This window comes from Dipodomys ordii, unplaced genomic scaffold (assembly GCF_000151885.1).
Source record: "Dipodomys ordii isolate 6190 unplaced genomic scaffold, Dord_2.0 Scaffold54, whole genome shotgun sequence".
Taxonomy (NCBI): Eukaryota; Metazoa; Chordata; class Mammalia; order Rodentia; family Heteromyidae; genus Dipodomys; species Dipodomys ordii.
Window position 1 is genome coordinate 3,889,917 of NW_012267270.1, and position 21,260 is coordinate 3,911,176.

Sequence of the window (21,260 nt, forward strand, 5' to 3'; positions counted from 1 at the left end):
GTGTAAATGTGGGGGAGCAAGGAGGGGCAGGCCCAGTAGGGTAGCTGGTCCTTCCCAGGAGCCCTGGGGGACTAGTTTCTGCTTCAGGAACCAAAAACAGGAGATGGGGAGAGGCCCATGGATGGATCTTTATTCAGAAACACATGGCTGGCCAATCTCTGAGGCCCTTGCTCCAGGAACTGAATGGACTCAGCCTCAACGAACACTCGCTCTCCTTTTTCCACCAAGAACGATGGGTCAAAATCAGAGGTCACTCTCCCCATAGAGGGCACTGGAGAAGGCCACGTAGTCCAGGGCTCCAGCGGGAGCCCCAGAGCCCTTGTAGGGTGCCATCCTGCGGATGCAGTACTCAGCCTGCTCAGCTGGCAGCTCCCGCCGCAGCTCTTCGGGGGTGATGTAGTTCTGAAAAAGAGGAGGCATTGAGGGCTGACATCCTGAGTCCTGCCTCCACCCACCAGGCCACTCCTCTGCCCAAGTCTCACCTTGTCTCCTGCCAGGATCTTGAAGGAAGCTACAACTTGCTCGGCTGTGTCCGTCTCTGCTGTCTCTCGGGTCATAAAGTCAATAAAGGCCTGGAAGGTCACAACCCCTGCTGCGTTGGGGTCCACCATGGTCATGATGCGAGCAAACTCCACTTCTCCCTGCAAAGATAGAGGGCAGACACTCTGCCAACGATTGCCAAAGCCAGGAGGCGCTCAGCATTCCCTCCTGTGAATAGTTCCGGCCTTGCCCTGCCTATTACTTGCAAGGTGCTTCCTCACAAGAACTTAGGTAACCTAAGCTTTCAGGAATCTTTCTTGCTAGGCTGAAAGCTGCCTCCTGCCTGTGGCAATAGTCCTGACGCTCATTGATCCTGATGTCTACACCCCTCCATAGTGCTGCTTCCATGCTGTTTCCTAGAGATAAAAGGGTGCACACAGATGTAGAACCAAGTTCCTTTACCTCTCTGAGTCTGCTGGTCCTCTTGGGTATAGAGGGTAGAGATGAGGGATGTGGGATGTGTAGGGGGAGGTAATCAGTGTGAGAGGGGGGAGGGTGCTGGGGACACTCGGGGTGGGGGCCACTCACCAGGTCGTAGCCCATGGAGATCAGGCAAGCTCGGAAGTCATCAGGTTCCATCATCCCATTCCGCTTCTATAAGGGATAGATGGATGGATGGATGTCAGGCTTGGTCCCCAGTCCCACCAGCCCCCAAGTCTTTTACCTCACAGGGCTGGGCCCTCACTCACCCTGTCAAAGTGGTTGAAAGATGCCCGGAACTCGTTGAGCTGCTCCTGGCTCAGACCCTTGGCATCTCGGGTCAGTACCTGGTTCTCCACCTCATTGATGGTGCGGGCGATGGAGGTGAGCAGCTGCTCCCAGCCCACTCGGATGTGCTAGAGAGCAGAAGATGGGCTGGTCAGTGGGAGGCCAGTGCCTGACTCATTCTAGTTCTGCTCCCAACTAGCCAGGACCCTGGGCAAGTCCTCACCTTCACTGGTCTTCTGTTCTTATCTGGGTATTCTACTAGGTGACCAACTATAGCCTTAAAGTTTGATGATTTATCATATAAGGGGTGAGTGTGTGCGGGTATGTGCACACCCTGGAAGGGGCTTGAATTCAGGGATTTGTGCTCTTAGCGTGGCTCTTTTGCTCAAGGCTGGCTCTCTGTCATGTGAGCCACACCTCCTCTTCTGGCTTTTTTGCTGGTTAATTGGAAAGAAGAGTCTTGGATTTGTCTTTCCAGACTGACTTTGGACTGTGATCCTCTAGCTTCCTGAGCAGCCAGGATTACAGGCATGAGCTGTGTCTCTTTTATTGACCAGTCATCCATGGCCAATCCTAGCCTAGCTTCAGGCTGCTTTGTGATACTTTCCTTCATTGGGGCTCTATCCCCATGGATAACATTGGGAAGCCTTGCCAAGCTGGACTTGGGGACTCTTCTAGACAGACAGGCTCTGTGATCCACCCCCCTCTACTTCCCCAGCCCATGCTGCCTTTTCTCCAGAGGATGGGACCCCCACCTCCATGCTGTAGACTGTGTGCTTGTTGTCAAAGACCAGGCTCTCCTGAAGCAGCTGGTGGTCACCCTCCAGCCGGTCGATGTTGCTCTTGTAGTTGATGATGTTCTGTTCCTGCTGCCTCAGCCCTGCCATCTGCTCCTCCAGAGAGCCAGCCAGCCCGGCTGCCAGTCGCCCCACCTCCTACAGGGGTTACCAGATCAGATCAAGGCCTACCAAATCACTCTGATCCAGCTCTGGGTGTACTCTCTCTGGAGTCCTTACCTCCACCTTCGCCTGGATCCAGGGACCTACAGCATTGGCCTGGGCAGCAAACTGTCTCCTGAGCCTCTCGTTCACCTGCTGCCGTGCCAGCTCCTCTTGTAGGGTCTGATCACGGCTGGGTACAAGCTTTCGGACCTGGGAAAGAGAGTGGTATGCTAGAGCCAAGAGATGGCTCTGAACAGGTTCAGTTCTTGTGGCTTTAAGCTGAAATGGGGCTATATGGACAAGCTGTGGGGCAAATCAATCAACCTTTGCAGGCCCCAGGTTTCATGTCTGTAATTGAGCCCAGCTACATCATTTATAACTAATACACGTGGAGTGTGGAAGATGTCCATGTGGTATCTCATTCTGCACTTGAATCCTGATAGGAGAATGCAGCTGTGATAGCCATTACTTAGATGAGGCCACAACAGGCAAGATGGTGCCTCAGTGCCACCTGGAGGCTGAAAAGCCAAGATCTAGAGGTAGACTTTATTTCCACTCTCATAGGACATCACAGGGCTCAGCGCAGTTGAAGTGTGTCCGAGTGAGTGGAAGCTGCCAGTGACACTGACCGTATCCCATTTGTTGTTGATGTCCTGTGAGGTGAGGGTGATGTAGGGGTTGGTGGACTTTAGTGCCAGCCCATATGTTTGACAGATCTTCTGGATCTCGGTCTGGATGCCCAGGATGGCACCTCGTTCTCGGTCAGCCTCAGGTAACGTTGCCTTGAACTGCTCATGGGCTGTCAGTAGGCTCTGGGAGTGAAGGCAGGAGAGACAGGTCATTCAGCAGATCTGGCAGCACTAGTCCAAGAACCCAGGCTTCCTGCCCATTCCCCAGGATGCCAAAGGAGTAGCCGACATGTAGGGGCAGCTTCTCTGCCGTCCACTCAGCAATCCCCAGAATGCCTGCACACACCTGAGTCTCCTCTACTGAGTGCACCAGCCACACGTCCTGCAGGTCCTCCACTGCCCCATCCAGCCAGTTGTTGAAGGGTGCAGCTCGTCTGGCAAACTCAAGCTGCAGCTGGTCGATGGTTTCCAGGAGCTTCTCCATGCGCTAGAGAGGGAGGGGGATAGCGGGTTAGCTTCCCTCCTCCCCCCAGCCTGGCGGCCGCCCCCCCCCTCCCTGCCCCGCCCCTACCTCCAGCGCATCCCGCCTCTTCTGGGTTAGCGTGCCCAAGTTGTCCCACTGGTCACAGATGGCCTGGCAGCGGCTGTTCACCGAGGCCGCATCATGGTAATCCAGCTCACTGAGGGAGAGGGAGGGTGAGTGTAGGGCCAGTCCTTAGCCTAGATTCCCCCTGCCTGCCTGCCTAGGGCTGGAACCCGCGTCCCCGGGGATGGCCAAGGCAACCAGGACAGGTGAGGAATAGGAATGGGGCGCATGCCTGCTGGAAGGTGGGGGCCCGCGATCCTCAAACTCCAATCGAGTGGCAGACCGTGGGGATTGGGGAGTGGGGTTATGTGAGAGGGGGTGGTGCAGTAGGAAATTACAGGTACCACGGGCACCGCTGCGTTAAAGAAACTAAGAGCCCATCAAAGCTCAACCCGAGGGGGCGTGGTCAGACAGATGACGCAATGGCAGTCGCGCTGCCACACCCACTTGAGCTCTTGGGGCCCCGCCCACTTGAGCTCCTGGGGCCCCGCCTACTTGAGCTCCTGGGCCAGCGCGGCGATGTGCTCCACGCGGTCCTGGTGTGCAGCCAGGTCACTCTCAAAGGCCTCGTGGCGCCGCAGCAAGGCCCGCACCTCCTGTAGCGAAGCCGAATCGTAGTCGCGCTGGTTCAGCATCTCCTCCTTCCCTGATCCGAGAGAGGGTCTGCTCTGATCACCTGGCGGCAGCCTGGGCCTGAGCAGGGGCTTCGGGCAGGGCTGCAAGGGTAGGCCGTGGCACCGGCCCACCCTACACCTGGGATTTGCTCTGCATGTCAGCGGGATAAAGAGCAACTCCTGATCTTCAGCATGGCCTGCAAATACCGCCAGCATCCCCTGACAGTCCTGCTTGGTCATTACTACAATTTGAAGTTCTTTGGTAGCCACTTCTCAATGTCTCTGTGAGCACCAAAAGCCCTCTGACTTGACAAAAGCCCTTTGTTCACTACTGTTTACCAGCACCTGGCAAAGTGCTTGACTTGGTAATATTCATTGGGTGAATGAATGATAAATTTAAGAGTGCTTGGAAGTGATCATTACCCTATATTTATGAATAAAGCCCAACCAATAGCAGTAGGGACCCTTGTCTGAGGAAGTTTAGGGGTGCAAAGGCTACACAAGGGTCACAGACACTAGCTGTAAATTTAAAAAAAAATTCTTGTTGTTTTGAGGCATGTTCTCATTTGTAGCCCAGGTTAACTTCAACTTCCTAAGTGCTGGGATTTCAGGCACAGGCTACCATGCCTGGCCCACATTTAAGGAACTGTAATGCCAAATTACTGTTATTTGTTATGTTCATGCTCCATTATTAATACTTGCTCATTGAATTTAGGCAAGATTCATTCTTTTTTGTTGTTGTTGGGTTTTGAAGTCAGGGCCTTTCGTGCTCTAGGTTAGCACTCTACCACTTGAGCCATACCACCACTTCTGGTTTATCTGGTGCTTATTGGAGATAGTCTCATGGACTTTCCTGCCTGGGCTGGCATTGAATTGTGATCCTCAGATCTCAGCCTCCTGAATAGCTAGGATTACAGGTGTGAACAATCATCACTTTACTGATTCATTCTCTTTTTTTTTTTTTTTTTGGTTTTAAAGCTCTGACAATACAGATTGAATGATGTTTAGCAGAGTGATATTTTTTGTGAGGTTTTTCATTAATATACTCTGAGTATGATATAAAGAATATTAGGATTAAGATTCACCTTTGGTCACTTGCTACATTTGCAAATACAATACTAAATGACAAGTTAATGGATAAAGAAATTGTAGCTCATAGAGAGAAGAATGCAGCATGTGATAAAGGGTGTGTATGTGTGTGAAACTGATCGGAATAGAGTGTTAATATGTCCAGAGATATAACAGCAGAAATGCTCCCCTTCCCCAGGATAATTGATGTAAGCCAATAAAAAAGAAAAACCCTGTAGCTCAAAGACAGACTGATTTGTATACTTCAGCCAGTCAGGGTGGGACTAGAAATCTGTTCTCCACCTTCTCTGCAGAACACCTACTTTTGTCTTGTGCATCATTTACCCAGGATTCTTCCCCAGGGGAGTCCAACTTCATGGGAGCACTTACCCCGGGTCCAGGTTTCATGCAAGGAGGCCTTCTGCTGGAATTTCTCTGCCAGATGCTGGAGCCGCTGCAGACGCCGAATCTCTGACAGCAGCCAGTCCTCGTAGCCCTTTTCCACCTGCTCCAGCCCCCGCCATGCATTGGCGATGTCCTGTGGGGATAGGTGGAAGTGCCTTCCATCACGATGTACCCATTTTACGGATGGGGATACAGAGCTCAAGGTCACCAGGTCCTGCGGACAGAGTGGGGTCACCTCCCCTCCATGCCCATCCTGGCTCACCGAAACCAGCTTGCCCTCAGATGGCATGAAGGCGGGCCGGTGGCTCAGCCGAAGCTTGGTCTGCAGTGTGTTGAAATTGATCTCCAGCTGGCACTTCTCCTGAACTCGGGGTGGCTTGTGCAGGCGCCGGTAGTCCCGGAAGTCCTCCAGTTTGCGTTGCATGGCAGTCATGCTGGGCTCGCCCACCCGGTTCTCCAGCCATGGGACAGTGCGGCGGATCCATTCCAGCAGCTGCCGGGGCCCAGCAGGGGCACAGCAGAGAGCTCTGAGCCAAGCTGCCCACCTCATCCATCCTTTGCCACCCACACCCAGACCGTGGCCAGAGGGAAGGGCCTCAAGTACATGCGGGTGACTTTCATAGCCATGAGGTAGTCTGTTCTCACTGATCAAGAATAGGATGGTTGGCTGGGAAGGTGGTTTAGTGGTAGAGTGCTTGCCTAGCATGCATGAAGCTCTGAGTTCCATTCCTCAGTACCACATAAACAGAAAAAGCTGAAAGTGGCACTGTGGCTCAACTGGTAGAGTGCTAGCCTTGAGCAAAAGCAGCTCAGAGACAGTGCCCAGGCCCTGAGTTCAACCCCCAGGACTGGCAAAAAAAAAAAAAAAGAATAGGATGGTTAATTTTTTTTTGTCCTTTTTTCTTTTTGTGATGCTGGGGTTCAAATCTAGGGTTTCACATATGCCTAAGCAAGCGTCTATCACTGAATTCCAATTGCAGTTTATCTAATTCCTGTCTCTAGGGGCCTGTATAGGTAGGCATAGACCAGAGAGTCATATAGTTGCCTAAATACAAGGGAGTGGATCAACCAGTGAGCAGATGAATGAATGATAATGGAATCAATGAATGACTAGAAGCCTGGAAAAGCTGAAGGGGGCAGATGATGGTGGAGGAGCAGGAGAAGATAGGGGGGAGTCCAGGGCCTCTAAGAACAGGAATGCTCTGTGGGTCCATGCAGGGGGCAAGGGAGATTGGCCCTAGCCTTACCTCACTGGCTAGTTTCTCATACTCCTCCATCAGCTTCTCATTTTCCTGGTTCACAGCCAACACCTTGCAGATCCTGTTGGCAGCTGTCTCCGCCTGTGGTTGCAATGGGTTGGAGGGGTGGCATGAAGGCCAGTTGCCTCAGACACCTTGACCCAGACCCCTGGAAAGCTCTTAAAAAGGCAGCTCACACCTGTAGTTTTAACTCAGAGGCTGAGATTGGGACAATTGTAGTTCAAGGCCAACTTGGGCCAAAAGTTCACAAGGCTCCATCTCAACCAAAAAGCTGGGCATGATGAATTATTTCATGGGTTGGATCTAGGCCAGCTTGGGCATAAATATAAGACCCCCTTTAAAAAAATTAATAAAAGCAAAGGGGCCTAGGGCGTGGCTCAAGCAGTAGAACACCTGCCTGAATGTAAACCCTAGTACCACCAAAATAACAACTAATCCAAAAAACAAAGCCAGGCACTGCGGCTCAATTCTCTTGAGTCTGTAATCCTAGCTACCTGGAAGACAGAGAGCAGGGGATTGTGATTCAAGGTCGGCTCAGATAAAAAGAAGGTCATGGAACTCCAACTAATGAATTGGTTTGGTAGCTCACACCTGTCATCCCAGCTACGTGGAAAGCACAATGGCTGAGTCCGCTGGGCTCATTCCCAGCGTGGGAAGCATAAGTAGGAGAATCACAGGCAAAAATCAAGACCCTATAATAAGCAATGCAAAGAGGAGCTGGAGGCTTGGCTGAAGTAGTAGAGCATCTGCCTCGCAAGTACAGGGCACGCACTGAGTTCAACATCCAGTACAGGAGAAAAAAAAAATCCTTAGCGCACGCAAAAAGGGGTCAAATAGGGTCACTCCTCTAAGTTGGAGAAGGGTCTTCTTGAGGTGTTCAAAAGAGAAAGTAACAGTGGAACTCCCCACCTAAATGTCCCATCTAACATCTACAAATGTGGGTCCCTGGGCGCTGCCCAGGCAGCAGTGCTCACAGGAGGGCAGCAGCGAGGCCCTACTTACCTGCTCAGCCCCGGCAAATGCATGGTAGAAGCAGGAAACGTAGGTCATGATGGCTTTCTCATCTGGCTTTGGAGTGTTCACAATGTCTGGGAGGGGATTGCAAGATGCATGTTGACCAAAACCAGGGTGGAGGCTGGGATCAAGGCCCTTCCAACACTCTCAGGGTAGCAGGGATGGAGACATCTTGTCTCCCAGCTACCCCAAACCCAGCATCTGCCTATTCCCCAAAGCCCTAGGTCCCAGAAGAGGCCAGTCATACTTCCTATTACCCCTAATCATCCTGTAACTTCCTCTGTCTGTCTATCTGTCTGTCTATGTGTCTATGAACAACTCAGGGGCCAGAACTAGTTCTCCTCCTCCATACCCACACCACAAAAGCACTCTGCAGCAGAAATGCAGGAAATGTTTGCTGCTTCATTGACTAAATGCTTTGCTTGGGCACAGGGACCAGAGGCAGCACAGGCCCCAACCAGGTTCAGGGGTGTGTGATGGACTAGTTTGGGGGACTAACAACAAGTAATCCAGGAGACTGGCTATGAGGCAGAAGGTGGTGCTATTCTATACTGGTGTTATTCTATAGTGGATCAGAAGAGGGATGGTTGGGGTCGCAGAGCATCATGGGAGAGGAGGCAGGGCAATGGCGTGGTGGTCAGACCATCCCACCAGTAGACGAGTGCTAGCTGCGCCCAGGCAAGGCTCACTCTCACCTTCTGCATCCAACATCTTCGGGATGTCCAGGTATTTCTCCGCCACTTCAAAGGCAGTGTTTAGGTTGCCAATGGGGTCATCCTAGAGCAGTATAAGAAAGAACAGGTCAGCTGAGGTCAGAGGTCAAGGGATTAGGAATGGGGCAGGAAGCAAAGGCCCACCTTGCGTAGCTTGGCGTAGTCGATGAGGTCAGGTCGGTGTCGGTGGATGAGGGCACAGAGGGCCAGACCATCCTTCCAGCTGGACAGAGAAGAGGGTGATCAGGCCTGGGGTCAGGCTCCCTTTGCACCCCAATAAGGTTTATTGAGTTCTCCTTTTTTGTTGTTTTGTTTGTTTTATATTCTCTCTTTCTCTCTCTCTCTCTCTTGTTGGTCATGGGGCTTGAACTTGTAGCCTGGGCGCTGTCCCTGAGCTCTCCAGCTCAAGGCGAGTGCTCTACCATGTGAACTACAGTGCCACTTCTGGTTTTCTGGTAGTTAATTGAAGACAAGAATCTTATGGAAGTTCCTGCCTGGGCTGGCTTTGAACCGTGATCCTCAGATCTCAGCCTCCTGAGTAGCTAGGATGACAGGTGTAAGCCACCGGCAGCCCAGCTACATTCTCTTAGTTTTGGATGCTCTTCACAAACTTGTGATCCTGAATTCTCCTTGGACTTGGGAGGAGGGCCAGCTCTGTACCCTCACTGGACTCCCCACCACCACCCAGCACCGACCTGGTGTGAAAGTTCTGCACGTTAACATTGCGGTATGGCGCCGTCTTCCGCTGGCACCACAGGAGCAAGCCTTCTTTGGCAGAGGTTTCTGGGTGGTGAAGTCGGGGTACATTAGTTGGGAAAGTACCTGGGTCTTTCCCTCCCCTCCCCATTTCCTCTTCACGACTCACCCTCCACAGAGATATCCTGGATGGCGAAGCGGAGGATGATGGTCCAGATCATGCCCAGGGTCATCTTCAAGTTCCCATCAACAATCTCTGCAGGGTGAGGGGTGGGAGACAGACTATGGCTGGCACTGAAGGCCTCAGCTCACACTTCTCCTACTCTGCCCTCTGCTTCTTGTTCCCTAGGCCAGAGCTGGCACCTAGTAGGTATGCAACCCTTGAGGCTCAATAACCATCCATTATTATTCAAAATTTTTATTGTTATTGATGTACAGAGACCAGACAGTTACATAAGTCAGGTAATGATTGGGGGGGAAGGGGGAGGCTGGGAAGGGATGTGAAGGGTAAACAAAAGGAGGAGGCTGCAATGCTTGGTAAGAAATGTACGCATTATCCTGCCAATGTAATTGTAACCCCTCTGTACAGTATGTTCACAAATAAAAAAAAAAAGTCAGGTAATGAGTACATTTCTTTTTGGACAACGTCACACCTTCCCTCGCTCTCTCCCAGTTTTTCCATCCTACCTCTACCCACAAGTTGTAGAGTTCATTTTCTTTTTCTTTTTTTTCTTTGCCAGTCCTGGGGCTTAAACTCAGGGCCTGGGCACTGTCCCTAAGCTTCTTTTGCTCAAGGCTAGCACTCTACCACTTGAGCCACATTCCCAACCCCTATAGTTCATTTTCAATATAAGGTCCAGCGAGAGCTGGGTGCCAGTGGCTCATGCCTGTAATCCTAGCTAATCAGGAGGCTGCGATTTAAGGATCACATTTCGAAGCCAGTAAGGGCAGAAAAGTCTGTGAGGCTCTTATTTCCAATTAACTAGCAAACAGCCGGAAGTAGAGCTATGGCTCAAGTGGCAGAGAGCTAGCCTTGAGCAAAAAAACTCAGGGATAACACCCAGGTTCTGAGTTGAAGTCCCAGGACCGACACAAACACACACAAAAAGAGTCCGTCAATAACTACTAAGGACTGGCTCTTTACAGTCTTTCCTGCAAGGCAGGAGTGATTAACCCCATTGTAGAGATGAGAAAACCGAGGCTCATAGAGGAGACAAAGAAGAGAGTCCCTTACTCACCTTCCTGCCCCAGTGCCTTCCTTCCCCCTCCTCACCTTCAGCACCGATGGACACCAATTTAACCCCTTTGCTGGCAATGAAGTCCAAGGCCTTGTTGACATTGGCGATTTTGTGGAAGCGCATTTTGCCTTTGTCTGGTCTGGGTAGCCGCTCTCCTGAGCATATGAAGAAAGAGGTCAAGTGTCAAAGGTCATAAGGCAGCTGAAGACATTGTCCCCCATCTCTGCCCTTCCCCCATCCCAAGTTTCTTCCAGCCCTCCATGGCCACCATTTCCCTGGCTCCCCGGGTTTCCCTTGGGCACAGATGTGCACCCCCACCTGAAATGACCTCCAGCAGCAGCATGAGCTTGAGGCCATTGCGGAAGTCCTCCTCGATGTTCTCGATCTGCGTGCCTGCTTTGCGCAGGTGTGAGTTGCACCAGGCAGTGAAGGTCTAGGAGCAGAGGACAGTGCTCAGACCCTAGGACTGGAGGACTGGAGGTGGGATTGTGGGGCATCATCCTGGCTCCTCAATCAAGGTAGATCTTAGAACCCAAGACCCTGGCTGCAAGTCTCCTGGCTGAGCTACTGACTGGCCGTGCATCCTGAGCCAGGCTCTTGCCATCTCTGAGCTTTAGCTCTCCTGAGAGAAGAGAAATGGAATGTAGGATCCATATAAGCTGTAGCCTTGTGTGGTCTTAAGCAACAGAGGGGAAATTAGAAAACCAATATAGTCCCTGAGGTGCCAGGGCCAGCCCAGAGATATGGTTTCTCTAAACTCTGTGGAATTCTAGAATGAAAGGACATCTGGCCTAAGGTTGAGGATCAGCTGCCAAGAAGACTGTGTGTGGTACAGGCTGTGGAGGGTCCGCCAGCACTGACCAGCACAGACTTGATCAGGCCCAACTTGATCACGTTCCCAGAGCTGATAGCGGCCTTTTCCTCAGCCTCAGCTTCCATCCTAGATGGGAAAGGTGTTATGTGGCTGTGACTTTAGGGCATGGGGGTGTCCTGAGACTGTGCCCAATGCTGCCAACTTACTGAGCCCTCAGACCCTGAATGCTGCAACTAGCTATAGAGCCCTTGGTGAGACACCAAGCCCAATCCAGCGATTCCTGCCTGTGGTCTGGGCCAAGCTCTTGCCCTGTCTGGAGACTGGTCCTTCTGCATTGTACAGTTAAAGGGTCAGACATCAGAGCCAGACACTGGAGGCTCATATCCGTGATCCTAGCTATTTGGGAGGCTGAGATCTGAGGATCACAGATCAAAGCCAACCCAGGCAAGAAAGTCTGAGACTTTTTTTTTTGTTGGTTGTGGAGGCTGAACTCTGGGCCTGGGCGCTGTCCCTCAGCTCTTCAGCTCCAGGCTAGCGCCCTGCCACTTGAACCAAGCGCCACTTCTGTTTTTTTTCTGCTTATGTGGTGCGGAGGAATCGAACCCAGGGCCTCATGCATGCGAGGCAAGCACTCTACCACTGAGCCACCTTCCCACTTATCTCCACTTAAACCAGCAAAATGCCAGAAATGGAGCCGTGACTCAAGTGTTAGAGCACCAGCCTCAAACTGGGATCCTCCCAGCTTCTACTCCAAATGGGATTCGTAATGTGGTTCTTGCCTTAAAGAAGCTTGCAGTCAATTAGAGTCACACTAGTCAGACAAGTGCTGGGAGAGCATATGGAAGAATTAGAGAAGGGACTGTCCGAATCAGATAGGAAAAGTTCACGTTTGATCAGCGCTGTGATGGAAAAGCGAGTTATGCATACTGGAAAGGACAGGGCAAGGGCATTTTAGGCATGGGCAGCCATGTAGGCAAATGTGCAGAGGGAAACAGTTACTCTGTCTGTGAGGCTCTGGGCACTGCTGGAATGAAGCTGGGGGAGTTGGTGAGATAGAGGCAAACCGGAGGGATGGCAGGGGCCAGGTCACGCCCAGTCTTAGGTGTTAAGTCTGGGCAGTTTGACCTTGACTGTGGGAGGCACAGGGAGTCAACAAAGCTTCAGGCAGAGGGAGGTGGGCAGAACTGTTTCAGAAAGCTCATGCTGGTTGTGCGAGGAGACAATGGCTTGGGAGAGGTGAAGAGGTGGAGGAGAAGGCAGCAGGGGGGAGGGAAGGGGATGAAATAAAGCCACAAACTCCACTTTGTCTCTCGCTAAGCCCAGGCCCCTGAAACAGCACCTGCCCACAAGTTCAGACCTCCCAAAAGACATACTGATGGAGCAAGTATTTCTGGGCATGGTTGACTGACGAGAACTCAGCCCAAGATAAGAGAAAACAGAGTGTTCCTAGACTGGGAGTCTCGAATGAGGGAGTCATTGGGTGGTGAGGGCATGCAGGAGTGTATTTATGACAACTTTGTAATAAGCAACAGTGGATAAGGAAGAAAATGACCCACATGTCTAAGCCCAGGGGAGGGGTGCAGATGGATTTTTAGAGCATCTACCCCGTGCAGCTGTTGGATGCGGTGGGCGGCTGTTTATATCAAGGATGCTCTCGATATTTTAAGTGACAAAGACAAAAGAGAGACTGGCATGTGTCATAGCAGGGGCATGTGAGTCTGGATTTGGGAGAGCGGTGAGTGGCTAGGGGTGGGGACAAGAGTTATCGCAGAGCAAGTGGCAGCTGGAGCCAGAGGCAAGGATGACATCACCGGATGATGGCCGAACCCAGGGACCACAGCCATGTTTACAGACAGGTGCACTGAGTGGAGTGGGGAGGGAGAGAAGTGGACCACCCAGTAGAGCCGGCTCAGTCTCCCAGCCTCAGGTGGAGGGGGCAGGAGGGGGCGGGGGTCATCTCCTGTCATCTAACCCGTCGGAAGTGCTCCGATTCTAGTCTGAGATTTTCCAATGTGGCAGATCCCAAAGAGCATCAGTGTCTTGCCTTTTCCTGGTGGCTGGCAAACATTTGTCAGGTCCAGTGTCCTCACAGTGCCCTCTCTCCCCTGGTCTGTCACTCGTTAATTTTTTTCCCACTAAAATTAGGATCATTTTCTCTTTAGGGAACCCAAGTGTCCTGCTCTCCCCACTGGGGAAAGTCTGGGGTGAAAATAGTTCAGGGAGGGAGGGGCCCCAGTGCCCTACAAGGCTTGGGCCTGGGCAACAGTTGCCCACATGCCCTGTTTGAGCTTTCTCAACGAGCTGCCTCAGCATTAAGTGCCCATCTGTCCAGAGAATCAGGTTACTACGTAAGGGGACCCGGGGCTCCCCTCCTCCCTGACCTGTGGCCTTTTCAGCAGACTCAGGGTTCCCCCCCCAGGCAGGGAGGGATATCTCCAGAGTGAGTGGAACTGGGCAAGATTTTAACTTGGGGGGGGGAGGGGAGAGTTCCTCTTATCTGATGGTATATTATTTTGGGACCCATTTCTGCCCCTTCCTGGGCCTCAGTTTCCTCAATTGCCAAATGAGACAGAAAGATTGTGAATTCCACCCTGGAACTGGGTAGAGTCTAGAAGCCCCCGCCCTCCCTTCAAACCCCAAGTTCGCTAGTTGTGAACCTATCAAGCTCCTTTCCAGAGTGGGTCTGAAAATGCTTAACAAGAGTAGGGTGGGCTTGGGGACACAGGTCATTCTTCCTGAGTCCCCCTGCCACTCCCCCCTTCCTCCCCCCCCCCCCGCTCTCGTACCCCAACTCGGATCTCCTGGGCTTTGTCCATCGAACCCGCTGGGCCCTGGGCCCAGGGAAGCAACAGGATTTTAGGGAAACCGAGAATTTTCCTTGATACCTTCAATTCTCGTCCAGCCCTAAAGGACGGCAGCAGGCCGGGCGGTCTTGAGCTGGGAAGTGGCAGCTGGGGAAGTCGGACTGACCCGGCTCCAGCTTCCCCAGGACAAACCGCCGACCCTCCCCGGCCTCAGTTTTTCCACGAGGAAATGGGCGAGCACTCACTTTCCGCTGCTGCTTCTCCCAGGCCGGGTCCAGCAGCAGGTCTCGGTCCCAGTCTTCCTCCTGCTCCATGTACTCGCCGCCCCCGGTGCCCGCGAAGGGCCCCTCCCCGGCCCCCAGGCCCTCGGGCTGCATGACCATCATCATCTTGCTCGGGCTGCGGACTCCGCTCGGCTGGGCGCGCTCCCCAGCACCCGGGCCCCGTTAAGTAGGGCCGGGCCCAGCCCCGAGATCGGATTCGCTCTAAATATGGGGGAGGTGGGTGGGGCCACATGGAGGCGCGGGCGCCCGGGTAGGGACCTGATAAGAGGGTGCCCAGAAGCCCAGGACCTCAGAACTGGGGGGACGCTGGGATAGATCGAGGCCCGGGTTCGGCGGCTCGCCGAGGGGGCTGTGTGACTTTGGGAAGGCCACGAGCCCTCTCTGTCTCCTCTATAGAATGTCCCTAAGGACACTAACATGGGCGACGGGCCGCCCTCCGGTCCGGCCCGGCTCGCGCCCCGCGGGGTGGGAAGCAGAGCCCTGTGCCCATTTCACAGTCAGAACCGCCGAGGCGCCGAGCTGCTCTGAGGTTTTCTGGAGTGATGGAGACACCTGAGCGCAGTGAGGGACTCCAAGCCAGCTGGATAGGCCTAGGCGGGGGTATTAATATCGGGGCGAACGGGGGAGGGCGTGTGTGTGGCGGGGAGAATGTGCTGAGCCGGGAACCCCGACGCCACCGAAGCTGCAACCCAATCTCCGCCGCGCGGCACCAGGCCCGCGGCGCCGGCGGGCGGGGCTTTCCGTGGGAGGGCGGGGCCTCCCGGGGCCGGGAGGGCGAAGACTGAGCGGTGTCACCCGGACGGTAGCACCAACCGGATTTCCAGCCTCTGCTGGCTCGCGCGGCCGACCAATCAGCTCTGCGCATCTGTGACCGCTCATTTAGAGCCTAGCGCGCTCCGCTCCCCTTTCGAGTTTCCATTGGCTATCGCAGACGTCCGTCGGCCTTTATTCCCGCCCCAATGCGGAAGCGGCGAGGTCCTTGCGATCCGACTGTGGATGGGTCCGGACTATGGGGCAGCCCTGGGCGGCGGGGCGAGCCGAGGGGGCTCCCGCGCGGCTGCCGCTCGTGCTCACCGGATTATGGGCCGCCGCCGTGGGCCTGGAGCTGGCCTACGTGCTGGTGCTAGGTCCCGGGCCGCCCCCGCTAGGACCCCTGGCCCGGGCCTTGCAGCTCGCGTTGGCTGCTTTCCAGCTGCTTAACCTTGCGGGCAACTTGGGGCTCTTCCTGCGCTCGGACCCCAGCATCCGGGGCGTGATGCTGGCCGGCCGCGGCCTGGGCCAGGGCTGGGCGTGAGTGGGGCGCGCCTGGGGCGGGGGCGGGGCGCTGGAGCTGAGGTGTTCGAATGGATGACGTTAGCATCCGGGTCCTTTAGAACCTGGCATGGAAGGTGCCAAAGGACTGTTCCTCGCTTAAATACTGATCAGATGGGGGCTTCCATGGGGGGGGTAGATTCCAACTTCCTGGAGTTGATTTCAGTGAGGGGCAGGGACAGACGACCAACTACCACCACATTAAGTAAGCAAGTGATATAAAGTAGACAGGATGGGGGTGCGGAAACAAAAATTAGAATAGGCTGAAAGGGGGATGCGAGTTTCAATTTAAAATAAGATGGCCAATTCTCGCCACTAGAAATATTTGAGGTGAAAGATTTAATAAGCTTGATTTAATTATTCCACTTTCTGTTCAGAAGATCTAACCACACTCTGTACTCAGCAAATATATGCAAGCATAATTGGCCAATTTACGATTAAGAACTTAAATATAAGAAGCCAGGCACCGGTGGCTGTCATCCTGTCATCCTATCTACTCAAGGAGGCTGAGCAATAAGGATTGCAGTTGGAAGCCATCCCAGGCAGGAAAGTCTATGAGACTCTGATCTCCAATTAACCAGCCAAAAGCTGGAAGTGGAGCTGTGGCTCAGTGGTAGAGTGCTAGCCTTGAGCTAAAAAGCTCAGGGACCGTGCCCAGGACCCGAGTTTAATCCCAGGGCTGGTGAAATAGAGGGCAGATTGTTCGAGGCAGAAGGAACAAACCATGTAAAGGCTTTGAGCCAACTGAGTTCCCACCATCTCTGTCAAGGCCAGGGAAACTGGCACAGGGTAGAGGGTGGGGAGAGGGGAAGATTAAGGATGCAGGCCTGTAGGGAGTCACTGGAGATTTTTGAGCAAAGACAAGACGTGACTTAAGCTTTAAAAGAATCCTCGTGGCCAGGTGCCGGTGGCTCATGCCTGTAATCCTAGCTACTCACGAGGTTGAGATCTGAGGATCACGGTTCAAAGCTAGCCCTGGCTAGTCCGTGAGCCTCTTATCTCCAGTTAACTACCACAAAACCAGAAGTGGTACTGTGGCTTAAGTGATAGGGCCCTAGACTTGAGCTGAAGAGCTCAGGGCCAGCACCCAGACCCAGAGAGTTCAAGCCCCACGACTGACACACACACACACACACAAAGAAAGGTATCCTTGTGGCTGCAAGGATGAAACCAGTGAAGGAGTTGCTGCAGTAATGCTGAGGGCAGTTCACGGTGACTTGGATCAAAGTTTTGCCACTGGGTGCTAAGAGGTCAGAAAAAGACCTTACTAAGACTGGCAGGTGAAAGCCACCTCAGACCTTGGGAAATCTTTAGGATTGATGAAGGCAGGTGGTTATTTTTGCTTCCTCAGGAGAGGCTCTGGGACTGACCCTGGGCATAATCTGGGGCATTCAGAGCTGCTTGGGGTACTGACCTGTGGTGGTCTTTTCTTGCAGTTACTGCTACCAGTGCCAAAGCCAGGTGCCACCGCGCAGTGGGCATTGCTCTGCCTGTCGGGTCTGCATCCTGCGTCGGGACCATCACTGCCGTCTGCTGGGCCGCTGTGTGGGCTTCCGGAACTACCGGCCCTTCCTGTGCCTGCTGCTCCATGCTGGGGGTGTCCTGCTCCACGTCTCGGTGCTTCTGGGTCCTGCCCTGTCAGCCCTGCTGCGGGCTCACTCAGCCCTCCACACTGCTGCCCTCCTGCTGCTGCCCTGGCTCATGTTGCTCACAGGTGTGGAGGCAGGGAGGCAGGGAGGCAGAGGCCCTTAGAGGAGTCAAGTCCTTTGTAGTGGGAGGTGGGATTTCCTGCTGGTCCTGGCAGTGCCCTGGAGACCAAGTCCCAGTGTCATTTATGGAGGAAGAGGGTAGCTTGGAACTCAGCTGAGCATATGGTACTATACCTTACACAAGACGGGGGCTAAATTCCGGCTTTGAGAATCAGGGTAAGATTCTAGATTTCTTGCAGGGGAAGAAAGATCAGAGGAGCCCATGAGGTAAAAGCAAAGGCTGGTATGACTCTGATATGGGTAATGAGGAGCCAGTGAAAGTTCTAGGCAGAAGAAGGCCGAGCCACTGGGCTTGGAAGGAGACCTAAAGCAAAAGGCTGATTGCAATGCCATGTCTAGATGCTGCTGATATTCCTTTTACCTCTGACATCACCCAGGATAAAAAATCAAAGTCCTGTGGCTTTTGTAGTGTACTGGGTTGTGAACTCAGGGCCTCAAACTTGCTAGGCAGTCACTCTCCCTCCGCATCCCAGCTTCCTCCACGTGCTTCTTTGGAGCTTTTCCCTGGCTTCAATAGATCTTTTCACCCCTCCATCTCCTCTAGTCTTCCTTCCAAGAGAGTTGTGCAGGCTCCAGATGCTTTCCCTTACTTCCTGCTCACTCCTGTATCTCTTTCCACCTGCCTGCTGCCTCTTCCTCTCCTGTCAGAAGCCAGGATCTATTTCTTCTAAATCCACAGGACCTCTCCTGTTCTCTCCTTGTGATTGTACTAAGATTTGAACTCAGGACCTAGCACTTGCGAGATAGACTCTGTTCCACAGAAACCATTATCACTGTCTTAATTCCAGAACATTTTTACCCCTAAGAAGAAACCTTGAATGTAGCAAACAGCCCCTCCCTATTCCTCTCTAATCTTCCCAGAGCTGGCAGCTACTAATCTGCTTTTCTAGCTAAGCATTTGCATATTTGGGACTTCTCATAGAAAGGGACTCTTAAAGCATGTGACCTTTCGTGTCTGGCCCCTCACTTAGCAAAGCCCCACGCTACAGTTGATTGATTGACTGATTGATTGTGTATGTGTATGCCTGTAATGGGGCTTGAACACATGTCCTTGAGCTCTTACTTGGCTTTTTCATTCAAGGCTAGTGCTCTACCATTTGAGCCATAGTTCCACTTCTGGCTTTTTGATGGTTAATTGAAGATAAAAGTCTCACAGACTTTTCTTCCAGGGCTAGCTTCAAACCAGGATCCTCAGATCTCAGCTTTCGGAGTAGCTAGAAGTACAGGCATGAGCCACCAGCGCTTGCCTTGTAGTTATTTAACAGGTACTTGTTGCTTGGTGTAGCCAAGATGGTACAAGCTAGTCTACTTTTCCACTGTGATACAGAGTACTGATGTAATTGAGTGACTAAGAATGGTCAGTTTCATGTCTGAGAATCCCTGGAGAGTGGAGAACCTTATTTCATCCCCTTGATCACGGGGCCCAGGGCTTAGGCCTTCACCAAGTTTGTGATACACAGGTAAAAGAGGTCCCCTAGGCAGGGACTGTCTGCCAGCTCCACCAGCGTATTCCCATTGCCCAGCCTAGGCCTGGCTATTGGGTGGCAACTCAGTATTTACAGACAGCAGGAGTCGGCTCTGCTTCATGGCAGGGAGTCGAGGGAGGAGGGCAGGAGCTGAGCTCTGGGAGGGCGGGCTCCGACAGCTGCCCCCTGACCTTCTCTGCTCTCTCTCTGCAGGCAGAGTAACTCTGGCTCAGTTTGCCCTGGCCTTCGTGGTGGACACGTGCGTGGCAGGTGCACTGCTCTGTGGGGCTGGGCTGCTCTTCCACGGGATGCTGCTGCTTCGGGGTCAGACCACGTGGGAGTGGGCTCGGGGCCAGCATTCCCATGACCTGGGCTTCTGCGCTAACCTGCAAGCAGCCCTGGGGCCCCGCTGGGTCCTCATTTGGCTCTGGCCTTTCCTGGCCTCCCCATTGCCTGGGGATGGGATCACCTTCCAGACCACAGCTGACTTGAGACTTGCAGCTTCCTGACTCCAGGAGGAGCCAAAACTGCAGGAGGCAGAGGAGAGTGGAGGAGGGGGCGGATAACTCATTTCCTGCTCCACCCAGCAGCAGGAGGGAAACCAGCTGGGCCTTGAACACCTGCAGTGGACAGCTCTGATTCCTTCCTTGGCCTTGCTCCTGCCCGGCTTGGATGCTTCTGTGTCTAGGGCTCTGGCCTTGTGGCTTTGCCCTTTGGGAAGAGAAGGGTCTAGCATAGGGGCTGCTCAGCCGGCTTGGCTGCCCCTCTGCCAGGCTAATAAAGCACCTACCTGGTTCTTGGCTTGGGTTTTTGGGTTTGTTGTCCTAGATGCTGTTTTTGGTTCCTGTGGTTGTCAAAGAAACCTGAGGGGCCAGAGCCTTGCCCCCCCTCTGACCCATGTGTTACTGGATCAGCACTTGATTGCAACTGCTCTGTAGTATGAGTCTCATGGAATCATGGGACCTGTGGCAGCAGTTTGGCTGCTGCTTTTGTGAGTGACAAGAATATGGGGTAGTAAATAGAGGAGGCAGGATTTGCACCCAGATCTTTGTGCTTTGCACAAAGGTGAGCAGGAGGAAAAGAGGACCAGGCATGTCCTGAGGATAGTCAAGCACCTGTGAGAGGTGATGCTGAGCGGTCGGGGAGGCCGCATCCCTGGCTCTTTGGGAGCTGTTTATTCAATATTTTATGGAAAAACATGAACAGCTAAATGTAGCAGGCTTCAGAAAAAAAAAAAGACTAGGAAATAGCAGAAAGCCAAAGATCCTGACACTCACCATTTGTGCAACTCAGAGCAGAGAATCGGAAGTCAAGTTGATGTGTTTGCAAAGGGAGAGACCCAAAAGCATGGCAGATTGCCCCCTAGAGCCAGTATTTCCATCAACTTTGGAATGGGTGGAAAATCCATATAGTTTGCTCTGTGTGCTACCCTCCTGCAGTCACCACCTGGAGTGAGATGGGGCACAGGGTTATTTGAAGGAGAAACTGGACCATTAAGGCTCTGGGTGTCAGGGGTACTAAGGGGGCTGGGGATGAAGAAGCTGGACCAAAAATGAAGATTGCAGAAGTCTGTAATGTTGTTTGGCTGCCCCATGAAATGGCAGGCTTGTCCCCTCCAACCTCCCAGGGGAGCCCATCTTCCTGACAGGCTCTCAGAGGTCATTAGGTGTTTTCTCTTCTTTTGTTTTTGTTTTCCAATTGGTCTGCTCTATTGCTATTGCTGTATGTAAACAAAAAAGACACTAGGAACTTCATGTGCCTGGCACTGTGTACTGTATATAAACACTCCTCTTCTGCATCAACTTACTTTTTTTTTTTGTCAGTCGTGGGGCTTGAACTCTGGGCCTGAATGCTGTCCCTCAGCTCTTTAGCTCAAAGCTAGCGCTCTACCACTTGAGCTACAGCACCACTTCCAGTTTTCTGGTGGTTTATTGGAAATAAGAGTCTCACGGACTTTCCTACCCGGGCTGGCTTTGAACCGTGATCCTCAGATCTCAGCCTCCTGGGTAGCTAGGATTACAAGTGTGAGCCACAGGCGCACGGCTTCACCTTCTTAATCATGAGGGGATGCTAGAGAATATTTATAGGCCAGGCACCAGTGGCTCACATGTATAATCCTAGCTACTCAAGAGGCTGAGATCTGAGGATCAAGGTTCAAGGCCAGATGGGGCAGAAAAGTACATGAGACTCATCTTCAACTAGGCAGCAGAAAGCTGGAAATAGAGCTATGGTTCAAGCGGAAGAGGGCCAGCCTTGAGCAAGGAAGCCCAACAAGAGCACAAGGCCATGAATTCAAGCCCTAATACTGTACTTATAAAACTCCTCTACCTGTTGGAGAAAGTTAGTTTCCTTAAAGGCTGTTGTTTCCTTCACTGCCCTGTCTTCCTCTTTCTTTTGCTTC

The 21,260-nt window shown here is 52.8% G+C and overlaps 2 protein-coding genes across 4 annotated transcripts; one reads left to right on the forward strand and one right to left on the reverse strand.

The window, feature by feature from the left end:
• Positions 1-104: 104 nt before the first annotated feature.
• Positions 105-14,516, reverse strand: Actn3 (actinin, alpha 3). 3 transcript variants are annotated; one of them, XM_013021196.1, is made up of 21 exons: positions 14,275-14,516; positions 10,730-10,844; positions 10,447-10,566; positions 9,343-9,429; positions 9,173-9,260; positions 8,622-8,700; positions 8,460-8,541; positions 7,753-7,838; positions 6,739-6,831; positions 5,754-5,984; positions 5,477-5,624; positions 3,900-4,050; positions 3,390-3,498; positions 3,165-3,305; positions 2,819-3,001; positions 2,265-2,399; positions 2,004-2,183; positions 1,230-1,376; positions 1,069-1,134; positions 483-641; positions 105-402 (listed from the first exon to the last, which is right to left on the reverse strand). In XM_013021196.1, exons 1-21 carry the CDS (start codon positions 14,416-14,418, stop codon positions 244-246), a joined length of 2,703 nt encoding a protein of 900 aa, XP_012876650.1. In that variant the 5' UTR covers positions 14,419-14,516; the 3' UTR covers positions 105-243. The 3 variants fall into 3 exon arrangements, with proteins under 3 accessions (XP_012876650.1, XP_012876651.1, XP_012876652.1); XM_013021197.1 differs by having other exon boundaries at positions 483-665; positions 14,275-14,343; XM_013021198.1 differs by having other exon boundaries at positions 483-634; positions 1,047-1,134; positions 14,275-14,343.
• A 766-nt stretch (positions 14,517-15,282) lies between these two features.
• On the forward strand, positions 15,283-20,719 carry Zdhhc24 (zinc finger, DHHC-type containing 24). Its single transcript, XM_013021199.1, has 3 exons — positions 15,283-15,603; positions 17,061-17,338; positions 19,073-20,719. Exons 1-3 carry the CDS (start codon positions 15,323-15,325, stop codon positions 19,366-19,368), a joined length of 855 nt encoding a protein of 284 aa, XP_012876653.1. The 5' UTR covers positions 15,283-15,322; the 3' UTR covers positions 19,369-20,719.
• Positions 20,720-21,260: the final 541 nt, after the last annotated feature.

What these genes read in the sequence shown, in the direction of transcription:
- Actn3 (XM_013021196.1), bottom strand. Translation starts at nt 14,418, where the DNA reads ATGATGATGGTCATGCAGCCCGAGGGCCTGGGGGCCGGGGAGGGGCCC. An exon ending in CCAGGATATCTCTGTGGAGG is followed by an intron (nt 9,261 to 9,342) that starts GTGAGTCGTGAA and finishes TTCACCACCCAG; the next exon opens with AAACCTCTGCCAAAGAAGGC. An exon ending in ATGAGAAACTAGCCAGTGAG is followed by an intron (nt 5,985 to 6,738) that starts GTAAGGCTAGGG and finishes GGGCCCCGGCAG; the next exon opens with CTGCTGGAATGGATCCGCCG.
- Zdhhc24 (XM_013021199.1), top strand. Translation starts at nt 15,323, where the DNA reads ATGGGGCAGCCCTGGGCGGCGGGGCGAGCCGAGGGGGCTCCCGCGCGG. An exon ending in GGCCTGGGCCAGGGCTGGGC is followed by an intron (nt 15,604 to 17,060) that starts GTGAGTGGGGCG and finishes CTTTTCTTGCAG; the next exon opens with TTACTGCTACCAGTGCCAAA. An exon ending in CTGGCTCATGTTGCTCACAG is followed by an intron (nt 17,339 to 19,072) that starts GTGTGGAGGCAG and finishes CTCTCTCTGCAG; the next exon opens with GCAGAGTAACTCTGGCTCAG.